Below are 23224 nucleotides of genomic sequence, written 5' to 3'. Positions count from 1 at the left end.
CTGTGGAACTCTGATGACAGCACTGTGCTATGGGAAGCCCCTAAAGATGTAGAAGGCTGAGCACATTCATCTTGTTCTAAAATTCAAATTAAATATCCCTACCATATATGTATGTATGTGTAATTAGATAGAAAATTTACAAGTATGGCGGCATGGTATGGTGGTGCAGAGCACAGGTTCTAGATTTAGACTACAAGTTTGATTTCTGGCTCTAAGATTATTAGTAAGTCTGTAACCTCTGGCGAATTCCTTAACCTTTCTGGACTTCAGTTTCCTCAATGGTAAAACAGAGGCAATATTTATGACTACTATACAGGCTTGTTTTGGGGATTGAGTGAAAACAAAATGCTTAGAACAATGTCCAGTATATATTAAGTGCTTAATAAATGTTAGCCATTATTACTTTATGTTAATTTTCTCATTTAATTCTTATGACAAATCTGTGAGGTAGGTATTATTACTCTCATCCCATAGGTGAGGCAAGTTAAGTAACTTGCCCAAAGTCCCACAGAGGTAAAGCAGAATTTGACTCTGGATCTGTCTCGTTTGAGGCCTATGCTCTTACTTCTACCTAATACGTCACATGTTCCCTATGTCTTGCTCTTATGCCATCATAACATTTACAAAGATGTATTTAAATTGCCTTTTAACTGATCTTTCACTCTCAAAGCAAACTATATGTGGACAGAGATTGGGTCCTGTTTACTCATTCCACTCCTGCCCACTCATATATATTTCAGAGCTTTTGTGCCAGGCATTGTGTTAGGTGCTAGAATATCATGGAACTCAAAGACCGCTCAAAATGACAGATAATCAAATAAAATATACCATTACAAACTGGCATAGTTGTAATGACGGAACACAGTAGAGTGCTAGAAAAGAGCATAAGATTTATTTCTCATTTATTTGGGGGAAGTCAAAGAAGGGCTTTCTGGAGAGGGGAGACTTAAGCTGAGATGAGAAGACTGAGTAAGAGTTAACAAGGTAAAGAAATGGGGATATAAACCACTTGTGCATAGGACCCTAAGCGGAGACCTCACCTGGTGTGTGAGGAAGGGAAAGCCAATATGGCTGGAAAGGAGCAAGTGGGGCTGACAGCTGGTGAGCTCAGGGAGAGGTGAGAGACCAGAGCACATGGGAGCATTAAGGATTTGGGAGTTTGTCCTTGGTACAGTGAAAATTCCAGTTGTTTTTTAGAATGATCACTCTAGCTGCAGTGTGGAGATAGGATTGTAAAAGGATAAGCGAAGAAGCTGGGAAATCTACTCGGATGCTCTAACAGTAAATTGGGGAAATGTGATGGTGGTTTGGGACTAGGAGGGTACTGAGGGTGGGAAGAAGTAAACAGATTCAACATAGATTGACTCCCCTATGCCTATCACACTGTATGACAGTAACAGGAATTCAATAATTTGTTGACTGACTAATCATGAGTGATTCCTCAAGCAGAGCTGTGGCTGGTTCTAAGGCATCCACTAACTCACAGATGTATGACCTTCTACTGAGCAGTATAATCATTCAGTGAACATAAGATACACAGGAAGATGTTGAAGAAATGAGTATTAAACTCATAAAACAGCTGGCAAGACTCCACTTATGAAAAACTCTTGACGCGTAAGTGTATCTTTGTGAAACAAAATGCCTCTCCCATTCTGACAATGAAAAAATTTAAAAGCCAGATATCTTTCTGCTCTGTGACTTTGCAAGCTTGTTAGAGAAATATATTATTTAAAATGGCCTGGAGCTATGCTGCCAGAAACACAGTAAAACACTAAGGGTCTGAAAGAAAGCCCTTTCATTTAAGGAAAAGAAAAAGCTGTAGTTAGAAAGGCAATCAATACTTATTACTCTACCTTCTTTCTTGTAAAACATGGTCTCTGTCATTACTTCCTAAAATAGCAAAATATTTTGATTATCTATTAGCAACAAATTCAAATGCATAGTTAATACATTTTCTCATAATCTGATAATTTCACTGTCAGGACAGAGAATGTTTTACCCATGTTATTTAATAATTTTGACCTTTTGTCCATAAGACATTTGTTTTGCAAAAACTATAAAACTAAAACAATCTGAAAAATACAAATGTTTGTCTATGTGGCTATGAGAACAAGAGACTAGGATTATAGTCAACTGAATTTAAAATCTGACCGTTAGTTCCATCATCCATAAAAATGTTTTCCCATCCTTCAAGAGCATTAATCACATGGTAACAAAGGGGTGGTCAGGCTTACTTATATCAACTTTCTTGCTAGACTAAGTTAAACCTAAGATACCTATTGATTTCTCAATAATTAAAGCTTTAATTATCATTAACTTAGTTAAAACAGTATATTACCTAGCCAGAGTGATAAGCTCAAGCGTTTGGGGGCACAAATAAAGCTTAATTTTGCATAGGAAAAGAGTGTTCTTCAGCAAAAGATTACGTCCCAAGGTTCAGCAAAGTGTCTTGCACAACTTTGATCAAAAGGCCAATTACCAGCACCTCTACCATGGCTTCAAGGTATAGGTGGTAGAGATCAGGAGAACAAAAGGGTTGGATTGGATTTCTATTTAAGGAACCTAACAAGCTTAAAAATAAAATATAATGTGTCTTCTTCCATTTGGTAGGAAACCACTTTCCCCTACACTGAAAATAAAATTTTATATGGTACACTGTAACTTTAGAATGTTTTTAGAGTCTTGAAAATACTTTTTCTGCAGAACTAGAAAAAGATATTGTGTTGGCCAAAAAGTTCGTTTGGGTTTTTCCAAACCATCTACAGAAAAATCCGAATGAACTTTTTGGCCAATCTAATACATAAGAGCATCAAGTGCTGCTTTGGTCTTGTTACTATAAGAACTACTTTAAAGAATCTTGGTGACCATAGCAGATGATAACAGAAAATCTTAGAAGTTTATAAGATTTAAAGTTGAATAAAATAAAAATATAAATTATTCCGTCTATCCTTTATCATTCCAGAAAACAAAATTAAGTATTTAGCTAAAATTCATATTTTACCAACATATGCACACATTATTTATATTTTAATTCACATAAACAAAGAGAAACTAATAACCTCGAGTTTATGTTAATCTCATTTTATTAAGAAAGCTCTTCCTTCCCCTTGGTTCACACCGGTGTAACTAGTCCAAAATTAACTTCGTTAATAAGAAAAGTCACTTATTCCAGCAGGGAAAATAAAAACCTAAGCTTTGACCTTGGACAGCTATTAGTTACAAAGAAAAATTAGAAAATAGCATACTCCAAATATAATGTTTTACTGAAAGCATGCAAATTTATTACTGAGACCCTAAACAATATTCCATTCCATATGAATATACAAATTAAATGTTATTTTCATTCTCAGAATTGTATCAGACAACAGGTAGCTCAACGGAGTAAAATTTGTATATGCTCATTTTTGCTAAACAACTAATTCATAGCAAGGCCATTTAAAACAAATATATCCCAAGACATCTATATGTCAACAGAAAAGACCAATATTTCTCAACTAAAGTGAATAACATTAAGATACTATACATAGAAAATCCTAAAAATGCTGCCAGAAAACTACTAGAGTTCATCAATGAATTTGGTAAAGTTGCAGGATTCACAATTAATACACAGAAATCTCTTGCATTCCTACACACTAACAACGAAAGATCAGAAAGAGAAATTAAGGAAACAATCCCATTTACCACTGCATCAAAAATAATAAAATACAGTAAATCCCCTACATATGCACCTTCAAGCTGCAAACTTTCAAAGATGAGAATGTGTATCTGGTTCCAGCAAGGAACCAGAAACTGTGCCACCGATGTCAGGTGTAAATGAAATTGCAGCTTGCCCTCCATCTCCTATTGCTGATGATCCTTCAGCTCTACCATCTCCCACCTCTTCTCCCTCCTCCAGTCAGTAATTCTTGCCTGTTCACCTGATGCCAGCCCCTCTAATGCCAGCTGTTATACTGTACTACTGTATTTTTCAAGGTACTGTACTGTAAGATTAACAATGTTTTCTTTATTGTTTGTGTTTGTTTTTTATGTGTTATTAGTGTGAAAAGTATTATAAACCTATTACAGTACAGTACTATATAGATGATTGTGTTAATTGGGCACCTAGACTAACTTCGTTGGACTTACGAACAAATTGGACTTACAAAAGCACTCTTTGAACGGAACTTGTTCATATGTAGGGGACTTACTGTACCTAGGAATAAACCTACCTAAGGAGACAAAAGACCTGTACTGTGAAAACTATAAAACACTGATGAAAGAAATCAAAGGTGACACAAACAGATGGAATGATACACCCTGTTCTGGGATTGGAAGAATCAATACTGTCAAAATGACTACACTACCCAAGGCAACCTACAGATTCAATGCAATCCCTATCAAATTACCAATGGCATTTTTCACAGAACAAAGAACAAAAATTTTTAAGTTTGTATGGAAAGACAAAAGACCCCAAAAAGCTAAAGCAATCCTGAGGGAAAGAAATGGAGCTGGAGGAATCAGGCTCCCTGACTTCAGACTATACTACAAAGCTACAATCATAAAAACAGTATGGTACTGGCACAAAAACAGACATACAGATCAATGCAACAGGAAAGAAAGCCCAGAAATAAATCCACTCACTTGTGGTCAATTAAACTATGACAAAGGAGGCAAGAATACACATTGGAGAAAAGACAGTCTCTTCAATAAGTGGTGCTGGGAAAACTGGACAGCTACATGTAAAAGAATGAAATTAGAACACTCCCTAACACCATACACAAAAATAAACTCAAAATGGATTAAAGACCTAAATGTAAGGCCAGATATTATAAAACTCTTAGAGGAAAACATAGGCAGAACACTCTTTGACATAAATTGCATCAATATCTTTTTGGATCCAGCTCCTAGAGTAATGAAACTAAAAACAAAAATAAAGAAATGGGACCTAATTAAACTTAAAAGCTTCTGAACAGCAAAGGAAACCATAAACAAAACAAAAAGACAACCCACAAAATGGGAGAAAATATTTGCAAACAAAGTGACCAACAAGAAATTAATCTCCAAAATATATAAACAGCTCATGCAGCTCGATATCAAAAAAACAAACAACCTAATAAAAAAATGGGCAGAAGATCTAAATAGACATTTCTCCAAAGAAGACATACATGGCCAAAAAAGCACATAAAAAGATGCTCAATCTCACTAATTATCAGAGAAATGCAAATCAAAACTATAATGACATATCACCTCACACCTGTCAGAATGGCCATCATCAAAAATCTACAAACAATAAATGCTGGAGAGGGTGTGGAGAAAAGGGAACCCTCCTAAACTGTTGGGAATGTAAACTGGTACCACCACTATGGAGGACAGTATGGAGGTTCCTTAACAAACTAAAAAAAATAAAACTACCATATGATCTAGCAATCCCACTCCTGGGCACATATCCACAGAAAACCATGATTTGAAAAGATACATATACCCCAATGTTCACTGCAGCACTATTTATAATAGGCAAGACATGGAAACAACCTAAATGTCCATCAAAAGATGAATGGATAAAGAAGATGTGCTGCATATACACAATGGAATATAGCCACAAAAAAGAATGAAATAATGCCATTTGTAGCAACATGGATGGACCTAGAGACTATCATACTAAGTGAAGTAAGTCAGACAGAGAAAGACAAATATCATATGGTATCACTCATATGTGGAATCTAAAATACAACACAAATGAACCTATCTACAAAAGAGAAACAGACTCACTGATTTCAAAATTTATGGTTACCAAAGGGGAAATGTGGGAGGGAGGGATAAATTAGGAGCTTGGGATTAACATACACACACACTACTATATATAAAATACATAACCAACAAGGACCTACTGTATAGCACAGGGAACTCTATTCAATATTGTAATAACGTACATGGGTGAAGATTCTGAAAAAAAAATGAATATAGGTATATGTGTAACTGAATCACTTTGCTGTACACCTGAAACTAACAAAACACTGTAAATCAACTATACTTCAGTAAAATTTAAAAAATAAAAAATAAATAACATTAAAATGAGGTATTTCAATTAATTTGAAACCAAACACAGTTTCCAATAGCAGACAGTACAAAACATAACATCACCCCTCATTTGAACTATAAAATCTCAAACTTTTGGATTATTTATTTCTTCAAATTATAGGCTCTTTATTGTCAAATTCAGAATCCTTTGATATTTTCTTAAAACAGATGAAATTTGCTTTCTTCCCTTAGGGAAATGCCAGACTACAGTATATCTGAGAAATACCATTAAATTAGTTTAATTACTTCATGTTGACTTGATAAGTCACTGCTCTTCAATACAAAAACTGCCACTTGTAATTAATGACTCTTCGTACTGCTTCAATTGATCAAATGTCTAATACACATAAAACATTGAAAGAAATTCTGTATATCTTACAGCAATTCGGTAGCGAAGTCTTGTCCCAGGGGTATGTAAATCTGAAGTACAAGAAACCTCTGGATCAGTCCAACTAAAACGAGAGGGGGAAAATATACATTTATATGTCCAAACCATTTATATGTATATATAAACAAAACAATCACATGTCATCAACAAGCTGAAGCTTTTATCATTTCAGTAATACACAGAACTGCAACAGCACTACCCCTGAGTTACAACCTCATTATAAAAGCAAAAAAAATGATGAACTCAAATCAAACTCTAACAACAAATGCTGTCTTTTAAAGTCACATCTGTGGGCTTGGTGAAATTTTTATGAAAATTTACAAAATAATAATTTTTTATTTACTATTTTTATTAGGTTGCAAGGAAGTGCACACATTCAATAGACACATATAAAATTGAATTATGGACTCTCATTAAGGCGGTTATAAAAGCATGTGGCAGGGGCTTCCCTGGTGGTGCAGTGGTTGAGAGTCTGCCTGCCAATGCAGGGGACATGGGTTCGTGCCCCAGTCCGGGAAGATCCCACATGCCACGGAGCGGCTGGGCCCGTAAGCCATGGCTGCTGAGCCTGCGTGTCCGGAGCCTGTGCTCCGCAACGGGAGAGGCCACAACACTGAGAGGCCCGTGTACAGCAAAAAAAAAAAAAGCATGTGGCAATTATTTTTATTCACTGACAGTTTTAACTGTACTTAACAACTTAATGAAAAACAACAGATCAAAAAAACAGTTCTAATTATGACAACTGCAGCTGAAGGTTTGATGAGCTATATCTAGTTCATAGGGTTTTAAATGTGTCTAAAATGAGATGGATGAACATATTTTCAGTTATAATACCTTTTGTTAATTTAATACATTTTTGATTAATTTAATGCTCACAAATTAAGACCTGATAGTTTTTATTCCCCATCACCAGCTTCACCTGGATTAAAAAAATATTTGGAGAAAGACCTATGGTACTTTTGATAACTGAAGTCTACAACTGCTTCAAAAATCAACTGATTTCATATTACCTCTTCAGACCCATTCACTTAATTCCCTTCCTCTTAGCTTTTGAACTTTTGCTTGATCTCTCAATTATGATGCTCTTAATAAACGCTTTAGTATCACTTCCTCCTAAAACATGACTTCTAGGAACTTTTTTCCCAATGTGAGACACTGGGTAAGAAATGGAAATGTCGATACATCTGTGAACCTCTCCTACAAATCTAACAGTACAGGCCAATATGTGGAGAAAGGCCTCAAGGAAGGCAACTGGTCTAACACGCACGTTATTTTCTGTTTATTCCAACTTAGTAGACTTAACAAATTTAAGTCTTTTAAAGTAACAGTACATGTTTGGGTAGTCTATATATAAAGATCTTCTGGTTTAGAATTCCTATGGTAAAATGTTTTACAACATTCCTGAACAACTTAAACAGTTCCTATACTTTACCCCAAATCTAGTTTCGAAACAAAACCATATTTGACCGAATGTGCTTAACATTTTAAAAATCAAACATACAAAGGTAACTTTTACTTAAAATACTAAGCTTATAAACGGCTGCAAAGAGCCAACAGCAGAGTAAGCAACATAACGGAAATAGGGGTAACAGCCTCTGAACTTAGAAAATTCTCTAGGAATCAGATTCTACCATATTTGTGGGAAAAGCCAACAAGACAACCAGAGTTCTGGATTACAAAACCAAAATGAGATACCAAAATGAGGCCAACTTAAATAAACCACCGTTAATCAATCTATCTCTCTCTTGCATCTTCCATTGATTGGACTTACAGTATTTTTCCATTGCACAAAGGCCCCCATAAATAGAGCTGAGAGAGCACTGGGATAAATGAAGTCACTCTTTACAAAAGGTCCCTAATTTATGTCACAAATCTCGCTGAATCAGCACTGTTCTCTTCAAACACAAAGCGCTACACATATAGGGCATTTTCGGGTGAACACTTTTAGATATGAAAGATGTTTGCCCCCCAAAAGAGAGCTTTGTAACTCAACTCTCTCACGTATAGAAGCCCTGGTTTCCAAAAGGCTTCACTTCTAAGATGAAAATAAGTACAATAACATATGGTGATCATCTGACAAAGAAAAAAGTACGTTAATAACATTTGACATACACTGATCCTGTGTGTCAGAAATGCTAAATAAACTCTACAGTAACATTTTTTTCCCAGTGGCCTAGTAAATATAAACTGACTCCTCATGTCTACATGATATTTAAAATTTGAATTTAAAATCTACATTTAAAATGCTGAATGTGAAACTAAAACGCCCATCAAGTACATAAAATTCATAAAAATTCACTCTTTTTACTGAAATATCCAGGTTTCTGCAGTTTTATAATCTCTTCTCTGCCTGAGATAAAAACTACCTCTATGTTTTAAGGGGTCAGATCCTTTCTTCTTTTGAATATTTTAAGACACATTTATCTGGTAAAACACCATTAGATTTTTAAACAGTGGTTTTTACAGTTGTTTCATTACAGCAAATGATAGTTGTATATATATACCTCAATATACATTTTGCAAGTGTTACACTGTCCAAAGAGTTGGGAGTAGACCACAGTACAGTAATCCTTTATAAGTGACCTGATAAATCATGACTGAAGATATTTCCTGGTTCTATCACAGCCCAGCACAAACAGCACACTAAAGTGCACCTTTCCCACTGCAACACAGAGAACAATTATCCCTTCATTATGTGTTATTCCATATACCTTGGGCCAATCGGAAAACCTGTTTGGGACTTTTTATTCTTCATGTGTAAAACTGAGTTGATAATTTAGGTTTACCCCTCACAGAATCATTTGTGTAGATTAAATTAGATCTATCATTTAATAAAGATTCACTGAACATACACTATATGCAAGACTCAGTGTTGAAGCTTTTGTAGTGAATAAGACAGGCATGGTCCTATTCTAGTACCCTCTTAGAACTTATATACTAGTTCCATGAAGGAGAAGGTCGGGGTGCTATGAAAGCACATAATCCTGGGTCCTTGAGAGGAAGAGGACAATGAGTGAAGGTTTCCTTGAAGAAGTAACATTGGAATTCAGCTGGGAAGAATAGCAGGGATTGACTGGGCAAGGAAGATAGGGGTAGAGGAGAGGAATAAACACTGCAGGGAGAGGGAATATTCCATCATGTGATGGAAGAGGCTATAGTAGATTGCATGAACTTAAAGGCCTAAAGGACTGGTAGGAGAGACAGAAGGGGAAAAGTAGCAGGGGATAAGTCTGGCAAATAGCCAGGAACTCAATTACGTGGGGCCTTGAAAGCCATGTGAAGGATACAGGTCATCCTAAAATCAATGGGAAGCCACTCATCCATTCACTCATTTACTCAACAAAGATTTACTGAATGTCTACTATGTGCCAGGCACTGTTCTAGGTGAACAAAACAGACTAAATTTCTGTGCTGGTAGGCCTCAGTTTCTGGTGATGATGAAAAAACAATAAAAGAACATAAACAGCATGTTAAGTGGTGATAATTACTATAGGAAAAGGGAGAGCAGGGTAAAGGGGATTAAGAATGGGGAAAGGATACAAAGCACAGGTTGTAATTTAAGTATAGATCAGGATGGGTCCTCACTGAGAAGGTGACATTTTATTTGGTAAAGGCCTGAAGAAGGGGAGAGAGTGAGCCATGTAGCTATTTGGGGAACAAAAGCCCTAGGTAGAGGGTGCAGCTTGTGCACCACAGCTAAGGTGCTAAGGTACCAGGCTATGGTTGAAAAGAGCAAGGAGACCTGTATAGTTTGAGCAGAGTGAAAAAGGAAATAGTAATAGCAGGTAGAGTTAAAGTTAAGTAAAGAGAGTTAAGAGGGCAGCAAATACCACAGGGTCCTAAAGATTTTGGGGTTTTACCCTGAGAGAGATGGAGTATTTTCAGCAGAATCACTCTGGCTGATAAGTTGATGACAGACTGTAGGGAGGCAAGTCAGAAACAGGGAGACTAATTAGAAGACTACTGCAATAATCCAAGCATGAGATAATGGTGGCTTGGACAAGGGTGGTAGCAGGGAGGTGGCAAGAAGTAGTCAGACTCTAAATCTAATTTAAAGATAGAGCCAATAAGACTTTCTAGATGAAAAAAAGGAAAAATCAAGCTGATTTAAGAGTTTTTGGTCTGAGCAACTGAAAGACAAATTGCTAACAACTGAGATGGGGCAGTCTGCAGGAGGAGGAAGAAAAATTTCTAGGGTAAAGCTGTCCAAGTATAAATGTCAACTAAGCAACTGAATATACAAATCTGGAGTTTGGGACACAAGTCAGAGATGGAAATGTAAGCTAGTATACAACAGAGATGATATTTAAAGCCATGAGGCTAGAGCCCAAAACCAAAGGAGTAAATGTAGTTCAAGGTCAAGAAGGTCAAGGACTGAGTCCAGAGGCATTGCAGCATTAAGTTGTGTTGGGGAGAAGAGGAAGAACCATGAAAGGAGACTAAGAATAAAGACCAGCAAAGTAGGAGAAAAAAAACTATGAGTATGGGCATCCTGGAAGATGAGTGAAGAAAGTACTATATCAAGGAGGAGTGTGTCACCTTTGTCAATGCTGCTGTTAAGTTAAGCAAGATGAGGGCTGAAAACTGGCCACTGGATTCAGAAACACAGAGAGTACTAGTGACTGTGACAAGAGCAGTATCAGTAGAATAGTGAAGTCAAAGTCACTGAAGGGTTTTAGAAAGAGGAAGTCATAATGAGTTTATTTAAAGAAAAAAAGACCAAAAGTTGGGGCAGGGGGAGGCTGAGAGGAACCTCATAAAGATGACCTCATCCACCAGAGCAGCTGAAACTTAGATCAACACAGGGCTTCAGGGATGCTGATCCCGACAGACACACCATTTGATTCAGATGCCACAGGCAGAGAAAACAATGGTTTCAAACATGAGCCTCAAACAGAAAGTCCCCGGACAGACCATCCAAATGATAGATGTTTACATGTAACAGAGCTTCTTCTCATTATGGGCAACTCTATATAACATGTTCCAGCATTAATAGCAACATGGATTTATTTATTTAACTGGCTAATGATTTACAAGTCTCATTATCAAGGCCAAATGGTTACCAGGAGAAATTATAACCTAAATTGTTATAGTTTCTTAGTATGGCGAGTTTAACAAAATTACTAAACACCAACTATATATGACACACTAAGTTAGGGGTACAAAGTAGATGATGCAAGAGTCCTGCCCTGGAGAAGTACACAATCTGATAATCAATATCACACCTTCCTTTATTTGATCAGATGCTGAGTTTAAAAAAGAACTCTGACATATTTAGAGATGCTCAAATACAATTCAGAAATATTGCTATTTAAAGTGAAAAGTTAAAAATACTGAATTTCACTATTAGACTTTCTTCACAGGTACTTAATATAGTAGGAAACACATACAAGTACCTAATGTCAAGTTGGCATAAATAAAGTGGATGTTTACTCTTAAAATAGGAATACATAATGGTAACTGAACTTAATTTAGAAATGTTCACAGAAAGCCAATTCTCTATTCAAGGCATGCCATTAAATTTAAATTTAACCATAACAATGTCACATAGAAGGTCATTTTATACAAGTGAAAATAACTATAAATTCCCATTATCAAAAATTCCAAATAATCTTAAAAACATTGGTGCAGGACAGACTATATAAACTGTTTCATTTGCTACAGGGCTGCACATGCTACTGAAAAGCCAGATTAATTTTTAATTACAGGGCATTGTGCAAGAAATACATTAAAAGATTCTTCCCTTTCTTCCAATTAAAACTATCATCTTTCCATTTTTAAAAAGCAATTTTAACACATTAAATTTGTTTTATTTCTAAAAAGAAACGTAGATAAAAGTGGGAAAGGGGAGCTTGTCTTTAATCACTGAGCATTTGGTAGAGGAGAAATCTTTCTCAGAGCCAACTGAGAAACGTTACTAGACATGATTTGATTTTGTCAATAACATCATCATATGCATAGATGCTGACGGCATCATATGGAAGGAGAAGCCAACAGTAAGAAAAAACAAAAGAACACTGGTTTAGAATAAAGTTATGTTCCTGTAAATCAAATGTATCTATTTTACAAAGTCAGTATTCTTAAAAAAAGATGGACCATGTTTCCTGTTAAAGAATAACCTCCAGTTTCAGACATGTTTCCATGGCTCATCTTAGTTCACTTTATTTATCAGTACAAATTTATGCAGAAATGACAAAAATCTTTGCTATTAAAAAATGCAAACTATGAGGAAATCATGATTTTAAAATGGTAGTAAATTAAAAAAAATTATTTTAACAATGATTACTCCTTCTCTTTGAGGTTCTGTTTCTTATTTTATTTAGAAAGATACCACTTTAAAATAAATCATCTTCCATCTATAATTTCTATGGTTTGGTTTATGTCTTAGAAAGCTAAAATATGCATGTAGTAGCTTGAAATAGTAGATAACACACACAGCCTATAAAAGTTTAGAAAACCGAATTAAAATGAGAAAATCAGATACCAAGAATAGGTCTTTTCATAGTCCCTGGTACACAATAGGTATTCAATAAATGTTCTTAATGAATGAAGAAGTAAAGAATGAATGTAAAAAAACAGCTGGTTACCTACATTTGCTAAGTCACAATAGTTAAATATTGGATATAGTTAATGAAAATATGATTAAGCATTTTGATAAATTATATTTCTTAAATCACATCAGTGTACACAAAGCCTAATTTGGTGGCAGAGCCTTGAATTTTAACCCCAGTGTGGCCAAAAACTGGGCTTCTGATCATAAATTTAGGTGATCTCTCAGGGTTCCTTCTGCTTTAAACCTCTGATCCTCATTTCCAAAGTAGATAAGAACTGAAGTCTATTTTTGGGGTTTTTGTTAAATCACATATTCATATCTTTACTCATTAGATACTAATATTTCTAAAGGTATATAAGTTGATATCTTACTAAATAATGCCTTATATAGTATTTTACATAAATTTTTTTCTCACAAATTGATTTACGATAGTTTAGGAACTCATGGTCTCTTGATGAGGAACCAACCTCAGTGTGTTCATCTGTAAAAGAGCTATCGTGAGGATTGAAAAAATTAAAAAATATGAAATGCTTAGAAAGTCACTGGCACACAGTAAGTGCTTAATAAATATCATTACTAGTCTAATTAATTGAATAATCTTCTAAATCTTCTTTAACATATAAGTAAATTTCTAATAAACAATGAAGCAGAATCCTTCAAAAGCCTGGCATAAAGTTACTCTCTAAATTAAAAAAAATCTTATTACTTTACATCGACAGATGCCAGTAAAAGTCACACTAATAGGCCTGTTTATGAGGCTTAAAAGTGTAATGTTAAGCATCAAATGTTAAGCTTCAATATTAAAAGTCTTACTTACGGATTTGCTTATTCTCCTTTGGTAACTGAATTTTATTTGTTTGGCTGCTGCCTTCCAGGACAAACACAAAACTTTTAACTTCTTTATCAAATTCCTACAGAACAAAAATGAAAACAGTGGTAACTGCATATTTTATTTGACTTCTATTATAAAACTGGAGAAGCAAGCCCACAGAAAAAGCCCTAGACTGAAATGACTTAAAATAAGCTCAGGCCTTGATGATACTCTTACACTGAGACTTGCTGGGAACTGGAATATAGAAGCCACCCTTAGCCACTTGGCAAATTCTCTACTATATCAAGACACTCTTCCTCTAGATGATAAAAAGTTCTCCAACTTCAGGGATTCCCAAGTTACTAATTTAAAGTTTCCAGAGTTTAGTTACCCTTTCCCTCCTTTAACTAACTATGTATTTCTGTCTAATAGCATAGGCTGAACATCACTTTCTGTTAACAGTACAATAAACCATCTAATCTATGTTGTATCCAGTTTGGAAGTTCTTTGGTTTCAAGCCATGGCTCATATAGAATTAATCAGTACCTTATTTTACTAGTCCTCTAACTTGAAGTTCTATACATCATTTACTTAAAATCACTACAAATTAAAGTGTTACAACTAAGGTTACCTAAAAAATGAACAGAAACAAGACAAGCTTGGAAATGAAAAACTTACACATGAGAGTCTAATTTCCATCAGTCAAAGTGCTAATGTAAATGGTTATTTTTTTATCTTGGAGCAAATTTCCAATCTTTAAGTATAAAGACTCCTTTTTCACAATAAAATATTTCATAGATCCTCCCACTCTTCCTTTTTGTATATGTTAAGAAATACATCGTAACTAATGGCTGCTAAGAATTAACATTTAAATAAAATTGTATCATATCCATCACAATAGCTTCTCTTATGTCTTCCAAATGAACATACACATCGAGTGCATTATTTCATCTACACACAAGCTGGGCATATACTAAAACCTTTCAACAGCTTACCAAAATCTTGAGCACGGCCACAAATCCTTGTGTAGTCTAGCCCCTGCCCAGTTTTTCAAACCTCATCTCCTGCCTCGCACTCTCCCTCACTCTGAATCCTAGCCTCTGTAGCCTTCTAGCAGTTTCTTAAAAATTCTAAGCTCCTCCAAAGCAAGGACTTTGTACCTGCTTTTCTCATTGTCTGAAATGTGCTTCTCTCTACCAGCTCCACCTGGTGCCTAGTTAGTTCTCAGAGATCAAGTATCATTTCCTCAGGGAAGCCTTACCTAATCTCTCTGCTCTGTATCCTCACAGCCACATTTAACTTTTATTCATAGTAAGAGCTATATCATTTTAAGTCACTTAACCTTACTATGCCTATAATATAGGCATAAGGGTACCTTGTGAGATACAAGGTTATTGTATGGATTATATAGCATGTAATGTGCTGAATCCTATGGCTGGCAAATAGTAAGCACGCAATTAATAGTAGTTTAAAAAAACTATCCATAGAACAAAGTCCCTAGAAAGGTGTTTCTCTCTCAACTGTACAAGAGAGAAGAGAAAGAGGAAAGAACAGGGAAGGATACAGATTTTTAGATCTGGTAGCAGCAAGATGAGGTAGTTTCTACCTGCTGACATCAGTTTTCCCTGTGAAATGGCGGGGTGAGGTCTTCTGGTGAATGAGTGAGGAGGGTCTGTCCTGGGTGTGGGATGGGGATGGGGGTAAGAAGTTAGTGGCTGGAAACCTGAAGATAATGGAGAAAGAACCATTTTAGAGAACAAGAGAACAGGAGAACTTCCGGGGCTGTCGACACTGAATTTATAGCATTATCGATCTGAGAGACTATAGATATTTTCCCAAAGGTATTGAGAAGCCCAGAAGCAGGCACAGAAAAGAGAGAATCAGGGATTCAGAAATGGTTGGCGTTTGCTAGGCAGGCATGATGAAAGGACAAGGAACAGGGGCATCTGAGGTCTTGACTGGGAAGTGAATGAAATAATGGACCATGGATTCTGGGCAGGAGAGAAAAGAGTGAAGACAGAGTGAGTAAGTAGGTTAGCTAACTAAGTAAATAAATCTAAACACAGGGAGAAAAGTAGAATGGTCAATGGCCTAAGAGTCTCAATTATGTTGAAGAACAAACACAGTGGGAGTAACTAGGCAAGAACATTAAGAATCGAAGACTGGACTCAGAGAGGGATGTCTCAAGTTCTCACTTAGTAACTTCAGAGGCCCTGCAATTTTTGGTGATAAGGTACAAGGTGTGACAGTGGGAAAGGCTGCTGAAGTAGAGTGGGAGACGTCATCAGAGATGAAGAAATCAAGAAGCTGAGAAGCCCAGGGTTTGGAGATTTTTCCTCACAGAAACTGAAGTCACCTAAAACAGCGGCAGGACTTGGCACATAGAGATGGGTTATGAGCTGTGTGCCAAGGTCTTCAATGGCCAAGGAGGGGTGTCTGTGAGGGCAGCCAATGATATCATGGAAGGGTTTTGAAGTGAATGAACAGAAAAACCGGTTCTGAAATCTTACCAAGCCCTTCTTGTTATAATCTTTACTCTCATTTCTTTCCAGGATTTAGGTGGCTCTAATTTCTAACACTTACTTTCCAAATCACAGATGGACTGCCAAGGATCTTCCATTTTGCTCCAGGATTTTTTCCCTGAGCAGTAAAGATTTCAACAAATGCACCTCCCTAGGGAAAAAAAAAATATTAAAAATTAAAGTGAAAGACAATGCTAAGGAGGAAATACTATCCACCACATAGTCTATACCCATTGTTCCAGGCATCTGTAAGTTAAGTAGATTTGAGAGGAAACATTATCCCTCTTATCACTCCTACTTTATATCTTGATTGTATCTAAGCAACAACTGTTCTGATTCAGGTCACCTTGGATTAATGGTTTAAGAAATGTTTTTAAAAGCATGATAAACATTAAATAAACTCCATGCCATACAAACCTTACAGCCTCTCAGTGTAAGGTTCAGTTACTTCACATGTATAGTTCATGCTTACAAAATATTCTATTCAACACACACTAATGGGTTTAAACTCAACTCTCAAGCCAGGCTAATAAAATCTGATAGTTATCTCTGGCTACAAGCTTTTTAGTTACACTAACCTGAGCTCCAATACCAGGTTTGCCATTTATTAACGATCTGACTTTGGAGTTACTTAACCTCTTGATTTTCTATCTGTAAAATGGGTTGTTAGATTACATAGGATAGTGAACATAAACCACCACACTCAATAAAGTGTGATGCACAAAGCAAGGGCTCATTAGTACCAGCAATGATTATTCAAAAAAAGGGCAAACTGGATAGTTTAGTACTGGGTCAATAAAAGAAGCCTGGACTTGGAGAGGGAGTGATTCTTATTTTGAGGATTCCTATAAGATCTTTTTATATATTTAATGCAAATTAATTTGGTGATCTATAAAATATGTACCAAAAAAATAGGGAATCATTTCCATAGACATGCTAAGTGTTCCCTATTGTAAACCTGGCAACATGGAGGGACATGCTCATGTAAAAACACTAAACACATTACTGAGTGTCCATATGCTTTAATTATGAGAGGAATTAAAGATGATTGTCTCTAAGGAAGAGTTTATTGCAAGAAACTGAAAACCTGAAATGAGAGTAAATATGGTTTTCTTTTATGGCCTGTTAAATTATAAGCAGCACATGAGCAAATCTGTGTGACTTTCATAAAGAATTTCCTGCTTTTAATTTTTCTCAATAATATAAAGATATTTTTGCTTCTGAGTTTTAACAAGTAATCACTTGAAGTTAAGACATGTACCGTCTTCTGTAGACAGTACTATGTGCAAACTGTGTGTGGAATTGAATTACTATAGCTTCTGGGGTCAGGTCATATTTCACTATTAATTTTAAATGTGAGGAAGCTTTTTCTTATTTTTTTTAAAGAGAAAAATTCTTATACCTGGTGAGATAGAAAAATACCTCTCCCGCCCCCATTTCTGCTATCACCTGTTTCCCACAGTAGACACCTGTTTTTTTATAACAATATATTTTACCTATATTAAGCAAGAGAAACTCTCTAAAACTGTTCCAACAGATTTAATGACAGCAAACGGAACAGAAGGAAGAGAACTGCAGAATACCCCGAGGGCACTCATAAGAAGGCAGGTAGTATTTGATGAAAAGGTAGAAGCAACGAAGAGGTGACCAGTGGAGGACTGCTCCGGCACAGGGACGAAATTGTTCGTAACAGCAGTACTAGGATAGCAGACAGACTAAATGGAGAGTGTAACCTCAGGTAGAGGTAGGAGGGGAGGGGAGAGACTAGGGTCAAGCAAGATCAGGGAGGTGCCCAGTGAAGTGAGGAAAGCAGGAGCGCTTTGGAGACCCTCTCGGATACTCAAAGTGACTGAGGAAGACACAGAAGCAGTTTCCCTGAGTGTGGTATTTAGACCACCTGCATCAGAATCAAATGGAGAAAGGTGCTATAAAGGTAATTTAACTAGCCCCATCAACAGAGATTCTGATTCACTCTATTTGATGTGAGGCTCAGGAAATCCGTATTTTTACAAGAACTTGTATTTTTACAAGTACTCCAAATGATCTTAATGTACCACAGCCTTTAAGAATCACTGACCCGCCCCCAATTTGGGGGGAAAAGTAAACAGCACACGGCCAAAGTGCTTATTTTCTTTCTTGGCTTAACCCATTCATGCATTCACTCGTTCACTCTCTGCTAAATAGCTTCTGTGCCTAAACACTAGTGTGCCTCAGTACTGTTAAAACTCAAGGTTTATGGGTCCTGCCCTTAAGGTTCTGATTCCGGAGATCTGGTTGGGGTTTAAGGCTGCATTTCAGTCAGAAACACAGGGAATCCCTACACCTTGAGAAGCACGGAGCTGGAGAGGGAACGTCAAATCATATGCCCACACGGCAGTTGCTTTCTTTTCTTTCTCTTTTTGGGTCAAGACCACCCACTAATTCCTTCTTACCCCGAGAAAGACAGTATTACTTGTGGCGGGGGGGGGGGGGTTCCTCTTCACCCGGACGTGAGCTACCTCACCGAACAGTACAAAGCTAGACCGGTTGGAGAGCCGTTTCCGGTTACCTGGTACTCATTTTTGAACATTCCCGCCGGGGGCTCGGGGCTTGAGGGTCACCGGAATTCAGGGCTTCCAGAGACTAGCCTGACCCTGACGGTTGGAAGTCGGCGGGCGGGAAGCCAGGGCCCGACGGGCGGGGAAGGGCTTCGTGGTCGGCCCCAACTCGGCCAGGTTCTTCTCCACCCGTTGTCAGCTCCACCTCGGGCCCCCGACCCGAAACATCGCGGCCCCGCCTCCGGGACGCCGGAGTGTGGGAGGGGACAGCTGCCTGGGCGGGTTCCGGGCGGCCCCAGGGGACTGAGCGTGTGCGTAACCTACGTGACAGAGAGCCCAGACGCGAACCTCCGACAACCGCCCGCCTGCTCAACGGAGAAAGGCTGGCGCGTTCTCGCCGCCGCCCAACCCCGCCCCCGAATCCGCTCGGAAGAGGGCCGAGCGGGGCGTACGTTCCGACCGCGCCCATTGGTTCCCACGAGGCGCCTGCGCGTGGCGCTGGCCGAGCTTCACGCCGACGGACACGTGAGACTACGCAGTGACGTAGGCGTTGCCCAGGCAACTGACCGTCTTTCGCTCAAAGGGTGGGACGCGGAACCTGTGACCAGCGCCCGCACTAGGTCGTGACCTGTGTCTGCAAAAACGCCTAAACTTAACCTGGCTTAAGAGCTACCACAGGTGCTGGATTCTTCTAGAAAATCTGTCACGTCGGCTTGGTCTGTCTTCGTTGTAAACACTGATAACTGGTAGGTTGCTGAAGGAAATGGAGTCGTGGAATCATGGAACCCTCATGGAACCTTTCGCTCAAGGTTCCCAAACTTGGCTTCGTTGAGGCACTGATAGGGTCCGCCATCCCCTTTCATTGTTTCAGAAGGCCCAAGGAAGGTCACTGCATGCTTCAAAAAGCCAAGGTTTTTGCCCAAAGTAATAACTACATACGTTATTGAGCCAGGCGCTCTCTTAAGTTTAACTGGTTCTGTGTCTGAACCACTCTTACAATGTAGGTATTATCGTCCGTTTTTGGCTAAGAAACTGTAGCTCCGAAAGTTAAAATATTTTGCCTAAGCTCGCATGGCCAGTAAGTGATGGAGCTGGTTTGGAGCTCGTACCTAACTCAAAGCTGAGTTAGGTCAGTGGCTCAGGGTTAATCAGTAGTCAGGTACCACTCCTGGAGCCCCTGCTATAGGCCAAGTGGTTCGCAACCCTGTGAAGTAAGGGTTAGTCTCCTTTCAGTTGATATCACTGAGGTTCTGAGTTGATTAGGAATTTACTCAAGGATGCAGTGTTGATTTTTAGTTGTGGCACCATGGATCATGTACAGGATGAGAAAATGAATGCTTTCTGGACCTGCTTCTTGTCAGTGCTAAGAAGGAAAGATAAGGAACAAATTTACTTGAATACACTAATACTGGATGTGTACAAGATAGAGGTGGGGCTGTCACATAGCTGTAAATTGCAGTACAATATCTAGAATTCAGACTTGGTTTCTAGAGCTCAAACCTAGTTCAACAACAGTTTTTGGCAGGACTCTGCTGGGGGCTTTGGGAATTATGGTCAGTAGACATGGTGTCTATCTTGTTATCTAATGGGGGACATTTATCCATCCATTCATTTAAGAGATAACTCTTAGGAATTCAGTATATTCCAGACACTATACTAAGAGCTAGGTGTATAGGGAAGACCCCCCATCTTCGTGTAGCTTGCATATTCATGGGGCAAGGCACAATAAAGAAGTGAACAAACAAATAATTACAACTTGTGATAAATGCCATGGATCCAGTGGTAGGAATTAACATTGGAGGGTATATTAGTTTCCCGTGGCTGCTGTAACAAATTGTCACAAGCTGGGTGGCTTAAAACAACACAGATTTATTCTCTCACAGTTCTGGAGGCTGGAAATCCAAAATCAAGGTGTCAGCAGGGTAGCACCCCCTTTGGAGGCTTTGTAGGAGAATCTGACCTTTGCCTCTTCCATCTCTGGTGGCTATTGGTGTCCCTTGACTCGTGGCTGCATCTCTTCAATCTCTGCCTCCATAGTCACAGTGCCTCTTCCTCTTCTGTGTGTGTCTTTTCCTCTGTGTGTCTCTTAAAAGGACAGTTGTGATGGCATTTAGGGCCCACTTGGATAATTCAGGGTAATCTCTGTATTTCAACATCCTTAATTACATCGCAAAGAGCTTTTTTGCCAAATAAGGAAGCATTCACATGTTCCAGGGGGTAGATGTAGATATCTTTTGGGGGGGAGGCATAGCATTTTTGGGTGATGCAAGTCAACACAAAGGCTGACTTGCACTATAATATAAAGTGGTCTTTCATAAATCCTGTAAGAGCGGAAGAAAGTACAGTGAGAGTACAGGAGGAATCTAGGGAACATCCTAAGGCTTTTAACAATATACTTGAGTCTCTGAACGTATTTTGACACCACAGATGAAGAGAAACCCTGAACCTTTGTCCTATGCTATTTTCTTTCTACCCCCATCATTATATGAATTTATTTATTTATTTGTTTATCATCTGTCTTCACCTGTTAGAAGGTAAATTCTATGAAGGCGAGGACTTCGGTGTTCATCATTATTTCCCATGTCCTAGAGTAATGCTTGGCACATAGTAGATATTTTATCACCACATATTTGTTGATCAGATTAAAGGCACCTGTCCTTTTGAACTCATGTCCAAAACAAAACTTCTCCAAACATGCACCTTTCCTATCTTTCCCAATCTCACTAATATCACAGTGCCTCCTGCTTCCTCACTAGCTGCAATGGGCAGCCTCTAAAATGGCCCCCAATGATCTCCATCTTCTGGTAGGCATGCCCTTTGTGTAATCTTCTCCCTTTGGGTATGGACTGAACCTAGTGACTCACTTCTTATGAATACAATATGGCAAAAGTTCCGAGATGTTATTTCCATGATAAGGTTGCAAAAAGACTCTGATTTCCTTCTTGCTTGCCTGCTTTCACTCTGATATCCTTGCTTGCTCTGGTTTTTCCCCTTCCCATCCCCCAGCTTCCCCAGTCCTCACTCTGAAGGAAGCAAGTTGCTGTGTTAGCCCCTTGGAGAGGTGCAGGTAGTAAGGAACTGATGTCTCTGGCCAACAGTCAGTGAGGACTTGAGATTTGTCAACAGCCACATGTGTGGGCTTGGAAGTGACTCCTTCTCTGGTTGCACCTCGAGGTGACTGCATCCCTAGTGGACACCTTGATTGCAGCTTAGTGAGCCTGGGTCAGAGGCACCCAGCTAAGTCATACCCTGATTCCTGACGCACAGAAATTATGAGACAATTATTGTAAATTGCTAAGATTTAGGGTAATTTTTTACACAGCAATATATCTACTGCTAATATACTCCTCATACTCAATCCATTACCCAAGCCTATTCATTTTATCTAAATAATTTAAAAGTCTATCTGCCTTCCCTCCACTGTTATCTCTACTCTGATTTACCTGTAATCTTCTCTGAACTACTATAATATCCTCCTAATTTACACACCATGTCAGCCACCTTTCAAATCTATCTCCACGTTGCAGTCAGTCATCTTTATAAAACACAAATTCAATCATATTGGTCCCCTGATTCTAACCCTTTTGTGACTATAGAGCCTGTCTTCCTCTCCAGTTTCTTTGTACATTATGTGGCCCCCTTCATTTTAGTAACATTGAGTTTTCTTGTAGTTCTTCATGTATAACATGTTTGCTTCCACCGTAAGGCCTTTGTACTGATCTCTTGCATGGATTACTTCTGCTCCCTTCTTTCTTTGGTTAAGGCCTACTTATCCTATAGAGTTTACATCAAGGGTCCCTTTCTAAGGGACTCCTCTGATATCCCTGACTAGATAAAATCCCCGGTTTATATGTTCTCATAGCATCTTAGCTCTTAGTATTATTGAAATCATTGTTGAAATTTTATATGTCTATAATATTGGCCATCTCTAATGGACTGTAGATTTCAAGAGAGCAGGGCCCATGTCTGTTTTGTTTACCCTTGAATCCCTAGTGCTTCATATACTACTTCAACTGTGTACCTGGCATAAGAAAATGGTAATTGAATGAATGAGTGAATGAAAGTGGGAGGAGGTGAAAGATGAATATATTCTTAAAAGACAGCCATAGGTCTTGGTGTTGAGAAAACAAGGAAAAAGCAATTGAAAACATATTAATAACCTCAATTTATTGATAGAAAAACTAGTTACAGAGTTGACGTGATTAACCACAGTGCATCAGTGAGTCTTATTACTCAGGTGTTTTGTTTTAAAAATGACCTATTTATTCAATTTAATGCTGGAAAGAACCAGTAAAATTTACTTCAGTCTCCTTAATTCCTTGAGAGAAAGGATTGTCCAAGGCCCAGTTGTCCAAG

At 38.1% G+C, this 23224-nt stretch overlaps 1 protein-coding gene and 1 long non-coding RNA gene across 6 annotated transcripts in view; one reads left to right on the top strand and one right to left on the bottom strand.

Annotated features, from left to right (window-relative positions):
- Positions 1 to 19280, bottom strand: part of CFAP20DC (CFAP20 domain containing) — a 265217-nt gene extending 245937 nt beyond the window's left edge. For all 5 annotated transcript variants that reach the window (XM_032650317.1, XM_032650318.1, XM_032650319.1 and 2 more), the window contains exons 1-4: positions 18880 to 19280; positions 16393 to 16482; positions 13816 to 13909; positions 6437 to 6509 (exon numbers count right to left, since the gene is read on the bottom strand). In XM_032650317.1, coding sequence (XP_032506208.1) covers positions 6437 to 6509; positions 13816 to 13909; positions 16393 to 16482; positions 18880 to 18900 — 278 coding nt within the window. In that variant the 5' untranslated portion in view covers positions 18901 to 19280. The remainder of the gene's footprint in view (positions 1 to 6436; positions 6510 to 13815; positions 13910 to 16392; positions 16483 to 18879) is intronic.
- Positions 19281 to 19403: 123 nt separating this feature from the next.
- The window catches only part of LOC116762655, a 30943-nt gene continuing 27122 nt past the window's right edge, over positions 19404 to 23224 (top strand). Inside the window, exon 1 of the long non-coding RNA XR_004352308.1 lies at positions 19404 to 19614. This is a non-coding gene — a long non-coding RNA (uncharacterized LOC116762655). The remainder of the gene's footprint in view (positions 19615 to 23224) is intronic.

Source organism: Phocoena sinus, chromosome 11, assembly GCF_008692025.1.
Source record: "Phocoena sinus isolate mPhoSin1 chromosome 11, mPhoSin1.pri, whole genome shotgun sequence".
In the NCBI taxonomy this organism is placed as follows: Eukaryota; Metazoa; Chordata; class Mammalia; order Artiodactyla; family Phocoenidae; genus Phocoena; species Phocoena sinus.
Note: the sequence above shows the minus strand (reverse complement) of the source record. Positions and strands in the feature narration are given on the sequence as shown.